This window comes from Danio rerio, chromosome 9 (assembly GCF_052040795.2).
Source record: "Danio rerio strain M-AB ecotype USA chromosome 9, GRCz13ab, whole genome shotgun sequence".
Lineage (NCBI taxonomy): Eukaryota > Metazoa > Chordata > Actinopteri > Cypriniformes > Danionidae > Danio > Danio rerio.
The window spans coordinates 12,811,351-12,825,828 of record NC_141029.1 but is presented as its reverse complement, the minus strand read 5'-3'; the positions used below and the strand labels follow the sequence as shown (position 1 = coordinate 12,825,828).

At 35.9% G+C, this 14,478-nt stretch overlaps 1 protein-coding gene across 8 annotated transcripts in view; it reads left to right on the top strand.

The window, feature by feature from the left end:
- nup35 (nucleoporin 35) overlaps nucleotides 1-14,478 on the top strand; it is a 232,768-nt gene that overhangs the window by 137,742 nt on the left and 80,548 nt on the right. For 5 of the 8 annotated variants that reach the window (XR_015498750.2, XR_015498747.2, XR_015498749.2 and 2 more), the window contains exons 1-8: nucleotides 8,614-8,739; nucleotides 10,129-10,287; nucleotides 10,412-10,539; nucleotides 11,674-11,728; nucleotides 12,424-12,559; nucleotides 12,745-12,814; nucleotides 12,899-13,027; nucleotides 13,121-13,276. Coding sequence is in view for 4 of the 8 variants with exons in the window: in XM_087266020.2 (XP_087122146.1) it covers nucleotides 8,724-8,739; nucleotides 10,129-10,287; nucleotides 10,412-10,539; nucleotides 11,674-11,728; nucleotides 12,424-12,559; nucleotides 12,745-12,814; nucleotides 12,899-13,027; nucleotides 13,121-13,276 (849 nt within the window). In the remaining 4 variants the exon portion in view is untranslated. 8 annotated transcript variants of the gene reach the window in all.

The following is a 14,478-nucleotide window of genomic DNA, read 5'->3' as shown; positions in this document are numbered from 1 at the left end:
GTGGCATATCTAAAAATGTGGTAAAAAATCAGCTGAGGGCTTTTCTTTTGCTGGATTGCTTTTTAAAAATCTGCGGTTGGGTTTAGGAAAGGGGGTAAGCGGGTCAATCTGTGCTTTTTAAAACACTATTAGTTGGGTTTAGGGAAGGAGGAGGGTGGGTCAATCAGTCAGTTAACATTGGCCTCTGGTGGATTTAAGCGACAAAAGCAGGTTTAAACGGCACTCGCGAGAAAAAATTGAGATCTCAAAAAGCATACACAGTGGCCTCTGGTAGAATTGTGAAAACAAAAACTGCAAAAAGGTACCTCCTGGGACGTATTTGACGCTCTCCAGAACAGAAGAGGTGCGTTCTAAGAATTAGCCAAGGGTGTGTCTATCTATTAGTCTGCTTCCCTGTCTGTCTCTTATATTCTGTCTACTATCTGTCTGTCTGTTTGAAGTCTGTTTTAAAACAATGATGGTGCAAAATTGCCCCCAATAGCAGGATTTTCATTTGGTGGTCAACAAAAAGGTGGTTAGTCCTGGGTCATTCAAACTCTAGATCAATACAGTTCTTTTCTCTTCTTGGATTAAGACAGTAAGTTATGGATTGTTTGAGCACAACATGTAACCTGTTTTTATTCTGACATAAGATGCAATGTGAGTGCAGGCCATCGAGGGAGAGGGCGGTGGGGACAAGGGCACTTCGGTTAGGTTTAAGGCAATTGTACCTAATGTGAGTACGCCATAAATTTGGACTGTCAGTGAAAATCCTAATAGAAAATGTTTACAAACTAGATGTCATAGATTAGAGAGGAATAAATGACTACACATGTGAAATCTGTGTAATCTGTTTTTGATGGCTGGTTTGTTTTTGAACTATTGTTAGACATCCAGCTTATTGGAGCTTCAAGTGATTCAATTGAAAGTCATGTGAGTTTTTTTTGACAATGTTTTAGTGGTTCCATATCGATTTTGAATGCCTGATGACTGTTTATGGAGTGTCAGAAAGCTTTTTGATTTGTATACAGAAGATGAACAAAGATCTAGGGCCCTATAATACACCCAGCACAATAAGGTGCAAGACATTTTTGGCATGATTTGTTGCTATTTTCAGACCAGCGCAATGGTAATTTTCCTGTTTTGCATCACATTATTTAAATAGAAAATCCATTTGCACCACTTTGTGGACTTATGGGCTTGCTGGTGTAAAATAGAGGTGTGTTAAGGCACATTGTTGGTGCATTGAAAAACTGAAATAGACTGTGCTATTGACCAACTGAAAGCTGGTCTAAAGTCCAGCGCAGAGTGTGTTAGTTGCACCTGTGTCCAAGAGAATAAGCACAACCCCGTTAGGCCATGTGCCAGGGCGCAGAGCGTATTTTTCATCCTTAAAATAGCAAAACTTTATTCAGACACACCCTTAATGCTTTTGAGCCATTCGCTTTAGACTTTGCGACTAGATCGTTAAAATCGAGCCCCTAAGGTGACTAGGTCAACATAAGTGTAAAGGGTGGATCAGCCCATTAAATTAAAAAAGCTCAATTAAGAACATAACAAACCTTTTCACTGTCTCTGCACATGTATAGATTTAAAGCAAAATATGAATTCATAAAAAATGTTTCTTAAGGGACCATAGCATTTGAAAGTACAACCATTAAACACAGAAAAGCACATTCCTCTCATCGGTGGTTTGCACTTGGCAACCTTTGTAAAAAAAACATGAGTCTCAAATAACTCGCCATCAGCAGTGTCTCCGTGAACTCTTCAGCACATTCAGGTGCTGTATTTCACTCTGCTGTCTTTATAAGGATCAGCAAAGTGACCTTGACATCTGTTCATTGTTAGCGTCATTGTCAGAAGTTAAACTGGACATTTAATGGGATCACTTCTGACTTGTAAATAAGCTACACGTGTCCTCCCTGTAAAGATAATAGGATATATGTACTTGACACTCAGGCTTCAAAAGATAGACTAGCATCTGATGCCAGGGACTGCAAGTGTCCTTGTTAGTGCACACGCTTCCCTTGCTGGTAACACCAGTTCAAATCTTTCTGAGTTGGTCAAGTAGAACCGGAGGTCTTAAATTGGTGCAATGACCCAGATGGGAGTGAGGTTTAGTGGGGTGAGGGTAATGGAGGTCAGCTAGTAAAAGCTGTTAAGCAAAATTGTACTCATCTGGCTTAAAAAGTGCACAAAAGACTTCAGTGTTTAGCTTCCTATACCACACACAGTACAAGACCATTGTAAAAAATAGCCATTTTGTCTGCAATACCATCTGCACAGGAATTCCTGGCCATATTTGATTGTTTTTAAGCAATTAATGACTCCTGTTTTACAAGTATAATACCTACAGGAGAAATTGGGAAGTGTTGTAACATGGGGTTAGTTGTCCACTGGCCATTTGACCAGTCATAAACTGCACTGGAGCTCACAGGAGAAGTTTAATGTGTCTACAAGTAAGATTGTGAGTTTAACCATTAAATAAGAAAGTATTTAAGAATCATTTTATCAGGATAATGTGGACATGTTTTTGCAAAATAGCTGATACAGATATTTTTGACTTGCTTAATCTGAAGAGGGAATTTATCTAGTTTGATTTGATGCTGGGCACTCATGCAAACATTAAACCCATAAGCTAAAAGAATTAGCTATGTTATGGCTTCAAATGAGTTTAGATGCAAAAACCTCTAAATGTCATCTGAAATTTTTCTCAACATAAACATAGAAGGTTGAGAATTTTTTTTTTCTATGGAGATTTCAGATGGCACTTGCTTTAGTTTTTTCATCTGAACTCTTCAAATGTTTATAAAAAATGTACCATAACCAACCCCTTATGATGAGTCAGCTTTTTTTCTCTTAATTTTGGTACATTTCTCTTTCTTTGTAGCATGCCTAGGCAGTGAATTGATTACATTTTTGTCAGTTTTTATTCAATTAAGTTCTTGCATTAACCAGAAAGAGTCAATATTATTTCACTGAATTTTACACCTATTCGCCAGCTAGTGTTACAACTCAAATTTATATTAGAGCTGTGAGAACAAAACTTTTTATATTTGGTATTAATTCACATATTCTGTCATTGTGTAGCACAAGGTAAAGTGTTTTGTAATTAATAGAAAAATGTGGCTACAATTTCTGAAAGTTGATCTAGACTGAACAATCACACTCAACATACTGAACAATCAAGATATCTCGACTAAACATTACTTAAAATGTTGCATTTTAGCCCCATAACTCATAAATACTTTGTATACCTTATTTGTCTTTTAAAAAAGCAATAAGCTCAAGATTAGAAGTGTTTTGAACTAAGAGAATAAAAAAAAAAACTTTTTCACAATTTTTTGTTCTTTTGTTTGACCATGCAAGGAGTTCTGCCTTGCAATAGGAGAACTAATGTTCTGATTGGGCTATATCAAAATTTGTAATTTCCGTTGTTTTTTTTTATATAATAATTTTTTAAAGGTTTTTTACCTTTACTTGATAGGACAGTAGAGAGTATTGACAGGAAAGCAGAGAGAGGGGAAGGATCGGCAGGACCGCCGGGCGGAATTGAACTCATGCATGTGTCGACGCACTAACCACTACACAATTGGCGCCGATATTATTTCCAGTGTTGAGGGTAGGCTACACATTACAAGTAAGGCAAGTTATAATGTTTCTTTTTCTGACTGACGAATAAAGTAACTAATTAAGTAATAATTGTTGATTTAGGGTTTGCATGTTCTCCACGTGTTTGTGTGGGTTTTCTCTGGGTGCTCCGGTTTCCCCCCCAGTCTAAACACATGTGCTATAGGTGAATTAAATAAGCTAAATTGGGCGTGGGGTATGTATGTGAATGCAAGAGTGTATGGGTGTTTCCCAGTCTTGGGTTGCGGCTGAAAGGGCATCCGCTGTGTACAACATATTCTAGATAAGCTGGCGGTTCATTTCGCTGTGGCGACCTCTGATTAATAAAGGGACTAAGCCAAAAGGAAAATGAATGAACGAATGAATGAATGAATGAATGAATGAATGAATGAATGAATGAATGAATGAATTAAGATTAATGTAGTCAAGTGAAATCCAACACAAGCTCAGAGCAAATCGTAACAAAGTGGCTAACTTGTATGAATTTCTAATATCTAATTTGTACAATTTAGGGGTGGGGCTGGGTGCCATGCCTCCTTTTAAAAATCAAATCTAATAAAATTAAATCACTTTAATTGTTTAATCGTAACTATTTTCGTTTAGTAAATCGTACAAATTTCTATGAATTAGCTACTATACTGACAAAACGTACATTTTCCTCATGAGATCAGGCTGGTGGAATCATATACTTAATGAGAGAATGTGTTCATTATTTTGAACACATTCAAGAGAAGAAAAAGGGCATTGACTCAATGGACAGTGATTTTACTTAAACAATAAGACAAAGTACTAAAGTAGCAAACACATTGCTTTAAACTGTATACAAATTCAAATTGCTCAATAATCTGTATTTATGGCATGTACAGTTGAAGTCAGAATTATTAGACCCCCCCCCCCCCCCTCTGAATTATTAGCCACCCTGTTTATTTCTGTCAATATTTTTTAATAATTCTGACTTCAACTGTAGCTCTCGGATCAGGATGTGTTCAGAAGTCCCAAATCATACATTTCTTTGTTTTTTTTTGTTTTTGTTTTTTTAAGATAAATGACGGTTTAGGTTAGGTGTTGCAAAAATGAATGAAAAGTAATGTGATACAGCCTGATCTCATGAGGAAATGTAAGTATTTTAGGTTTTGTCAGTTTAGTGGCTTATTTGTACGAGTTCAGTCGTACGAAAATGTATGATTTTAAAAAGGAGGCATGGCACCCAACACCAACAGTCATTGGGTGATGAGCAAATTCTACTTAATTGTACGAATTAGATCGTACAAATTAATATGAATTAGCCACTAAATCAAAAAGTTACGAATTGTCGTGAGATTGCATTGAATATATACCATAACAACTAAATAAATAGCACAACTTGTAACTTTTTGGGGGAGTAACTCAAAATTCTAATGCATTACTTTCAAAAGTAACTTTCCCCAACACTTTTTTTTTTTAAACCATCTTTGCTGGAATTTTGACCATACAAGTTACAGACCTTCAAACAAAAAGTATTACTATCATCCCCCGTCTCCCCTAATTCTCTTCTCTCTTGAACTCATCACTCTTGTTCAGCTTTGTAAAGTTGCACAGCAAGCAGCTACACAGTATACCGAGGTCAAAAAGTGCTCATTATGGTGTGACAGTCCAAGAGCATGACATGAGATACTGCACAGTAATAAAGGCAAGGCTTCTGCTGCACGATGCAAGTCCACAGAGAGCGAGCTGTTTGCATTCTTGCTATCAGACAGCTTCATCTACACCTCAGCTTTATCACACTCCTTTATAATAGACTGTTACTCAGGGAAGAATTTAGCGGGGCACATCATTCGGAACTTCTGAAGAGGATGCACCTTGTCAAAATGAATGAAAGGCATTGTGCGTACTGAACAGATTTAAGCAAAATGAAGTTCAGCAACAGGAATGCTTTATTACACGAGTTAACCTTTGAATGGGGTTGAGAATATGAACGTTTAACTTTACAAATATGATGCAGTTCTGAAGCTTCACCCAACATTTCGAGATTTATTAAGGGAAAGGAGCCCTCTGGGTGTCAGCGTGTTTAAATAAATCAAAATAAAGAGACAAATGCATTTATCAAATGTGGCAATTTGCTTAATGGGTTTAGACAGAGCTGGCGTTTCTCTCTGTGTTTGGATGCAGATGACTGGCGTCATATTTTCAGTGTTGCTCCAGGGGATATGAGCTCAGTCATTTTACAGGAAACTCTCTGTCTCTTTGTTGTAGATAGACACGGCTTCTGGTGATATAAATCACCAAGCACTAATGAATTCTTAGCAATGCTTTCATTTTATTTTTTGACGACAATAACGTGCACACATTACAATCTAGCAGTTCTCCACATTCACTGAATAATAGGCTAAAGTTTATTATTATGACCATAATCATAATAAGCATTAAATTGAATTGATTTTGTGATGCAATATAAGCTGTAAGCAGAGACAAAAATAAATCATTGAAAAAAAAAAGAAAATCATTGAATTAATTTTAATTTCATCTTTATAAGGATACAATTCACCCATATCCATCCCCCACCATCACCCCCCACCCCAACCTTATTTTTTTAAAAAAATAACATTTTGTTCATTTATAAAGTTATCGTCTTACAACAAGAAGGTCGCTGATTCAAGTCCCGGCTGGGTCAGTTGGCATTTCAGTGTGTGGAGTTTGTATGTTCTCCTCGTGTTTATGTGGGTTTCCCCCACAGTCCAAAGGCATGTGAATTGAATAAAGTAAATTAGACATCACCAGGTAGCAAAGAACTCTGGCCCAGATTTGGCCTAAAGCTGACACAGCAGGCATTCATTTTGCACTGGCATACAGCATGTGGGCCAAACATGGCCCAGGTTTGGCAGAGGTGGCACCATCTTTAACGTGACACACAAGATTTAGACCATATGTAAAAAATGTTGTTAAAAATTGATATGTGGCCCACATAAGTTTGGCCTGTCTTCACCCACATTTAAAATACATTAAAATAATTTTTGAGTAAAGAAAAAGATTCTACCAATCAGGTCACTTTGAGAAAAAAGCACACCCATAGTGTGCCTAAAGCGCAATGCTTCATGGGTTTATGAATTTAATTGCAATTGTGACGCACCAACATATCTGGCCCAGTTCAGGCCCATTTATGAGTTATTAACTTGGCTGAGACTTGGCCCAGATATGGTCCATGTTTGGCCCTTGTATGGAAGCCAAACTTGGTCCAGTCATGTACAGTAATTCACCGCAGCATGTGGGCCAAGCAAAACCTGATTTTGTGGGCCAGAGCTGGGCCAGAGAAATTTTGCTATGTGGGTTAGTGTATGTGTGAATGAGTATATGGATGTTTCCCACACTCTCGGAAATAAAGGTATGTGAGCTGTCACTGGGATGGTACCTTTTCAAAAGTTACAAATCTTTACCTAAACGATCCATGTTAATACCTCAAGGGTACATTTAGTGCCTACATTTTTTTGGTACTAATATATACCTTTGAGGTACCAATATGGACCATTTAAATACAAATGTGTACGCTTTGAAAAAGTACCACCCCAGTGACAGCTCACATAAAGTACCTTTATTTCTGAGTGCAGCAGGAAGGGCATCCGCTGTGTAAAACATATGCTGGATAAGTTTGCGGTTCATTCTGCTGTGGCAACCCCTGATAAATGAAGGGACTAAGCCAAAGGAAAATGAATGAATAATGAATGAATGAATGAATGAATGAATGAATGAATGAATGAATGAATGAATGAACGAACGAACCTAAAAAACATCAACATCAGCTATCAAATTATTGTATTCAGTCATATGCAAGAAATGCACTGTAGGCTATATAAAACCATAAACGTATTGTTTTACTTTTTAATAATGGAGACTGAATATTTCAGCAAGAGGAGGAGGATGTCAATATTTTACTACTCCAGAGGATCCAGGACAACAATGCAACCTTGTGAAACAACAGTGCCACCTGCAGATTAGTTTGTGTAAGAACATTCTACTAACGCATGCAAGTATACAAATTTGAGATCTACCTTCCTTGTACAGCTATTTAATATTAGATATACCATAACAATGGATGACATCAAGTACAATATAAACAAGAAAAATGATATAAGAATATCTAAAATATGCTAAAATAAGATAATAAATAACAGGGTACAGAGGCAAAACTCATTAATTCATTTTCTTGTCGGCTTAGTCCCTTTATTAATCCGGGGTCGCCACGACGGAATGAACCGCCAACTTATCCAGCAAGTTTTTACGCAGCGGATGCCCTTCCAGCCGCAAGCCATTGGAAACATCCACACACACTCATACACTGCGGACAATTTAGCCTACCCAATTCACCTGTACCACATGTCTTTGGACTGTGGGGAAAACCGGAGTACCCGGAGGAAACCCACACGAAGGCAGGGAGAACATGCAAACTCTACACAGAAACACCAACTGAGCCGAGGTTCGAACCAGCGACCTTCTTGCTGGGAGGCGACAACACTACCTACTGTGCCACTGAGAGGCAAAACTATCAATATTAATAATATTTACAAAGTCTTTTGAAGTTTTCACAGTTCTTACACTGTTTTTGCTGTAAACATTTTGTTGTAGTTGTAGTTAAACAATTAAAGTCACAAAGAAAATTCTGCAAATTAGGTAATGATGAAGAAAATGCAAATTTGTGAGTATAATATTTACCCAGTAAATAAATAATAAAATTGCCTATAAATTCTGTTATGTTTGTTATGAGAAAAGTAACTAAATCACATATGGAAAAAATTAATGTTGAATTTACATTTTGATGTAAAAAGACGGATAAATCAGACAAAACCCTTTAACATGTGGCCATTTGATAAAAAAATAAAATTATCGATTTGATGCTTGAGTTACAGAAGACACAATTTGATTTAGGATTACCAAATGTAGACGCAATCTTGTTACTGGGGATAAATAAAAATTCGTTTGACATCCTTCCCTGTAGAGGCGCGACAGAGGCGCCCGGAAGTGCCTCTCGCTGGTGTCATTAGAGCACGCGCAACTTCCGTCTGGTTCAAAAAATTCTGCACTCTCCGGTATTCGGTAAAGCAGATCTAATCTTCTGTTCGTTTACTGCCTGTTAGTCATCCAGTATGGAGATACAGAGTTGTAAGTATTCGTGCTTTTCACAATTTTTGAGTTTGTAGGTTTTGAAGTGTTTGTATGTCGATGAATTTGTGGAAACGGGCGTCCCCGTGGCTTAGCTAATGTCAGCACACTGCAGAAAGACGCGTGTTTTATTCCCCTTAATAACTTTATTAAACTATTTCTGTATGTGGGTGTTTTTATTTGCTGTGACGTGACAGCCAAATCAAGTGCCTGCCAAATAGGGTCTGTTTTTATGTGCTTCGTTGTCCATATCAAATTGGTGTTATCGTTAAAGGGAGAGTTCACGCAAAGAGAAAAATTGTCATTTATTTAGTTTTCTTGTTCAACTTTCTTTGTTCATGGTGTCCGCGGGGTTTTTAAAAAAATATAAAAAATGATAAATATATTTAGATAAATTTAAGACTCTTTTAAAGCATTAACAAGTCTTTTGCTATTTTACAAGGAATTCACTTTTGTATCAGTATGCTAAAGCTTGCCCGAGTCTAATCTTGGAATATTGGGATGCTGTGTAGTTTATGAAATCAAACAAATCCTGCTAAATTTGACATCACGCTGCTTTGTTTACTGCAGTAAACCTGATAAACACTTATTCCTGCTGCTGTAAAGGCTAGATTAATATTTTTATCTAGTTTATAAATACAGTTAAGGATTAGTTTCTTGCAATCAGTATTTATAGTCAGTAAATATATTGCAAATTAAAATGTTAGCAATGTTACTCGTTGAAACATGAAGTGGTAATGAGGTATGCAAAGAGTCTTAAAAAGGTCTTAAAAGGTTTTGAATTTCAATCTCTGTATATACCATGTTGTGTTGAATGCAAAGCCAGATATTTTGAGGGACTACTTTTTTCTTCTTTATGGATGTGTATTGTGTTTGGCTACCGCCTTCCAAAATTCTTCAAATTAGTTTTTGTAAAACAGAAAAAAAGTAAATCACTAAATGAGATAAAAGTCAGTTTGGTTTTATATTTGCACACAGACTTTGATAATTTATATATATATTTTTAATATAACTTAATTTCAGAAGTATACTTTGCAAATTCTTAATAGGGTAATCATATAAGCAGCTTATGACTATCAAAGTGCAAAATTAAATAATGCTAATGACCAAATATTTAAAGTAGCATGTCAAAGTGTCACTGTTCAAAAATGAGCGAATGTGTGAATATAAACAGGGTTCATACAGTCATGGAAAAGTCATGGAATTTGTACATTTTATGTTTAAATATTTTCCAGGCCTGAAAAGGTTTTGGAAGAACAAAAAAATCCACAAAACTAGACTGTCTAAAACTAGAAACTAGAAAACTAGAAACTAGAACTCCAGGAATGTTATAGGCTTTAATTTTAAAAAGCATTAAACACTGTAAACCTTTCAAATGTCTCATAACAGGTATTGAACCAATGACGCTCGGCTCTCCAACCTCTCCTAAGCCTGGGGCTCAGTTTTTACCGGGGTTTCTAATGGGAGACCTGCCTGCTCCTGTCACTCCCCAGCCCAGGTCTTTTGGTTTGACAGGTGGAGCAGAAATCAGGTCTCCTCTTCTTGCTGGTAAATGCATATAACAATGCTTGTTATTGGTTACAGTGCTTTGTTGATACCTTAATTATGGTTATTTTTATACTTATAAGCAAAGTTGCTTTCTTACAGATTTAATGTTCTTTTTTTCCATCAGGTGGGTCTCCTCCACAGCCTGTAGTCCCAACACCTAAAGATAAGAGCGGAGCCCCTCCAGTCAGAAGCATCTATGATGACCTCAATGGCTCTGCTGTGGGAATGTCACCACTTGCTGCTCGCAAACAAGTGAGAAGTGCTAACAAATATGAAAACTTTAGTTATTACTATTATTTTGGTTTGTGTAATTATGCAGTCGTGGATGAAGAACAAAAATAAATACTTAAGTGCGGTAAACATAAAGTATTATTGCAAGCATAGTGTTATGTACCATGTATTTAGTTTTTGTTTTTGACTTATGAATTAAAAAAAAAAAATGATAGTTTACCCAAAAATTAATTACACCATCCATTAATCATTTCCACAGGTTCCATACCTGTTTGAGTTTCTTCTGTTGAACACAAAGGAGGATATACTGAAGAAGGTTGGCAAAAAAGCCATTGAATTCCATAATATTTTTTGTTCTGACTATGGCTGTCAGTGGCTGCTTTTTCCAGCATTCTTCAGAATATCTTGCTTTGAGTTCAACTGAAGAAAAAAATGCAACAAAAATTTAAAACCACTTGAGTGTGAGAATTTTTCTGTTTGTGCAGGCTGTCCCTTTAATGAATGCTTATTTTGCAAGAAAACATGTTATTTTATTGCTGATAATTACACTATTACTGATAATTCTAGTGTACAACACTATGCTAACATTCTAGGTCAATTTTTTGAATGACTTTTCCTACAACGTAAGGAGTCACATAACCACATACTGTTAAGGCAGATTTATTCTTATTATATTATGATGTATATTTGTTATGTTATTATGATATTATGCTTCTGCCAGGTGCACGGGTATGGTCTGGCGCAGGCTTCGCATACATATGCTCCTCTACACATCTCAACTGTTACAGCTACACGTTACTTTACAAAACTTGTCACAAAACCTATCGCTATATGTAACTTGCCAACTATGAGGGCAAAAACATAAAATAAATAAAATAATAATAACACAATAATAATGTATTAATAATATATATATATATATATATATATATATATATATATATATATATATATATATATATATATATATATATATATATCATTAATCGGAATCGAGTTAAAATGTTAAATTAATCAAGATTTAGATTTTAGGCCACTGTAGCACATGTTTTTTTCTTAAACTTGCTGTATTCGACAAAAATATTAAATTGTGGACATGTCTATATTCGAGCATTTCAGATGGTTTCATTGTCTTATAAGAATTTGTTTTCACAGCCATTTGCTGGAGTTCACACACCATTGTCTGGTCTACAGGGTACACCAGGAACAGGTAAATATGCTTATTTAGTAGAGCTGTGGTGAAAAATCTCACAAGAAATCAATTCTGAGATTTTCAAAATGCCTCGCTGTTCTGTCTTCAATCGATTCTGAGTTTTTAACATCAGATTTTGCTGTATGCTTTACAAACAGGTGTGCTCTACTTTTATGCAATTCTTTACATCTACTACTTGAACTTAAAATAAACATTAATCAAGTTAGGAAAGGTTTAAGCCACAGGTGTCAAAGTCGGTTCCTGGAGGGTTGCTGCTCTGTACAGTTTAGTTCCAACCCTAATTAAACACACCTGATCTAACTGAGTCCTTTAGGCTTGTTTAAAACCTACGGGTGAGTGTGTTGGAGCAGGGTTGGAAATAAACTTTGCAGGGCTGCAGCCCTCCAGGAACTGATTTTGACACCCCTGGTTTTAGTGAAAAACGAGTTTTCAATGAGTTGTTTACATTTAATCTCGTGACATAAAGGCACGACTTTGCTGAACACGCAATTGATCTTTCTTATGAGTGAACAGTTAAAAATTATAGCCTAGAACGCCATCTGCTGTTAAAAACTAAGCTCAGCCTCAGAATTGATTCTAGAGAGAATATCGATGAGAGAAGCGATTTGCTACAGCTCTGTTATTTAATTTAAAAAAACGTATTAATTGTTCACTGTCTAAAAATAGATGCCTAATGCTATTTTGTTCTATAGTTTCCAACTTTTTTAGTCCCGTGAGTCAGCAGAGGAAAACAACCCTTTCACCAGCTCAAGTAGATCCGTTCTTCACACAAGGAGATGCTCTGTCCTCTGAAGACCAGCTCGATGACACCTGGATCACAGTGTTTGGGTGTGTATGTTTTACTTTTTTCTTTTTTTTTTTTTTTACATTTTACTTTTTGTTGGTTATCTGTTGTATTTTTTGTACTTTATTTCTTGCATTACATTAAGTCATTAATCTCATCACAGTTAAGATGTTTTTTTTATGGCATCCACGTTTACATATGAATAACATTTTTACTTCTTTGTCCACAGGTTCCCTCCAGCATCTGCTTCATACATCCTTTTACAGTTTGCACAGTATGGAAACATATTAAAACATGTAGTAAGTACAGGTCAGGTTGCATCATTGCATTCTGGTTTATTTATGATTTATGGTCCATAAATGTATATTTTTTTTCATTCCAAGATGTCTAATACGGGCAATTGGATGCATGTTCAATATCAGTCAAAACTGCAGGCGAGAAAGGCTCTCAGTAAAGATGGAAAGATATTCGGAGAAGCCATAATGATTGGCGTCAAACCATGTATCGATAAGGTAATTCCCTTTGGAAAGACTAGCATTGCAGATGCAAATGCTCCTCTTTGTAATGGTGGTAATGTTAAATTGCTTGCTTGTTTTATTTGTCAGAGTGTAATGGAGAGCTTGGACAAGGGCAGCACTTCCAGTTCTGTGTTCACACCACCGGTGAAGGCTCCATGCACCCCGAGTCACCCTCTATCAACTCCTCGATCCGTCATGAGACCCCTCAGTGCTGCTTACAAAGCATCCAGCAGTGACTACCAGGTAAAGTGGACTGGTAACCTCCCTCACACTGTTATAAACACAATGGTAGAGTAGAAGAAATGAAATGAGTTATAACTGACAAAGGTTTTGAGATCACAAATGTGATAATGTTTTGTTTTGTTTTTTAAGTAATTTTTCCTCCAACAGTGATGTTCCAAAGGTCGAGCAGAACTTTTGTACACAAAAAATTGTTTTGTTTCTTAATTCATTTGCAAATTCATAAAGACATATTTGTTTCTAAATGAATCAGCCATTTTTGAGTAAATGATTCAGTGAGTAAATTTGTACATAATTTGTTTTGACAAAACGAAGAAAAAAAATAGTACACTACCGGTCAAGTTTGGGGTCAGTATTATTTTCTTTTCTTTATTTTTTATTATTAATTTTATTAATTTAAATAAAATGATTTGGTTCATCAAGGTGGCATTCATTAAATATAGAAATAATTGTTAAATATTTATTAAGTATTTATTTATTACTTATTGTATGTGTTATGGTTATTTAACATGGAAACGCTAGGGTTACAGCAACATTTAAAATTTTATGACATTTTTGAGAATGGTGGTGGCAATAGAGCAAACAAACAACCAATTATGCCTCAATAATAGTATTTATTTTACAAGGTGAGTAAATGATAACAAAAAAAGTTTAAAAATAAAGAAAACAAAATAAAATAAATGGTTGTAATAAAGGGGAAAAGGAAAGCGGCACCAAAGAAAATAATATAACAAAACAAAACTCTAACTGAAAACCCACAATCTCTAAATTATCTAAGAAAAGAAAGAAAAAAAAAAAGTCTTCAGCGTTTTCACACCCTATCTAAACTATTCTGCTAACCAAAATGCATAACAAAACTTACAATGAGTGGCGCACACTTCTAATCTAGTGTGTATAATACATTCGTAGAACTTTCGCGTAGCAGCATGTGGGTCACGTGACATCTACCCTGTTCTCGAATTCCCATTGATATTGTGGATCTGGCGATCAGAATGAAAACATAATTAGAAAAAACAATTGTATGGTAGATTCCAGCGCAAATGATAACAGAACACGCATGATACAATAAACTGTCAAACAGCCCAGCAAAACACACAAAAAGAAGAGCAAGCAAAAGCAAGCTATCTTTCCATGCTGGTTTCCTTTTAAATGGGAAATTCACCTTCTGATTGGGCATTGATGATGATGTCAATGAAGTATTAACG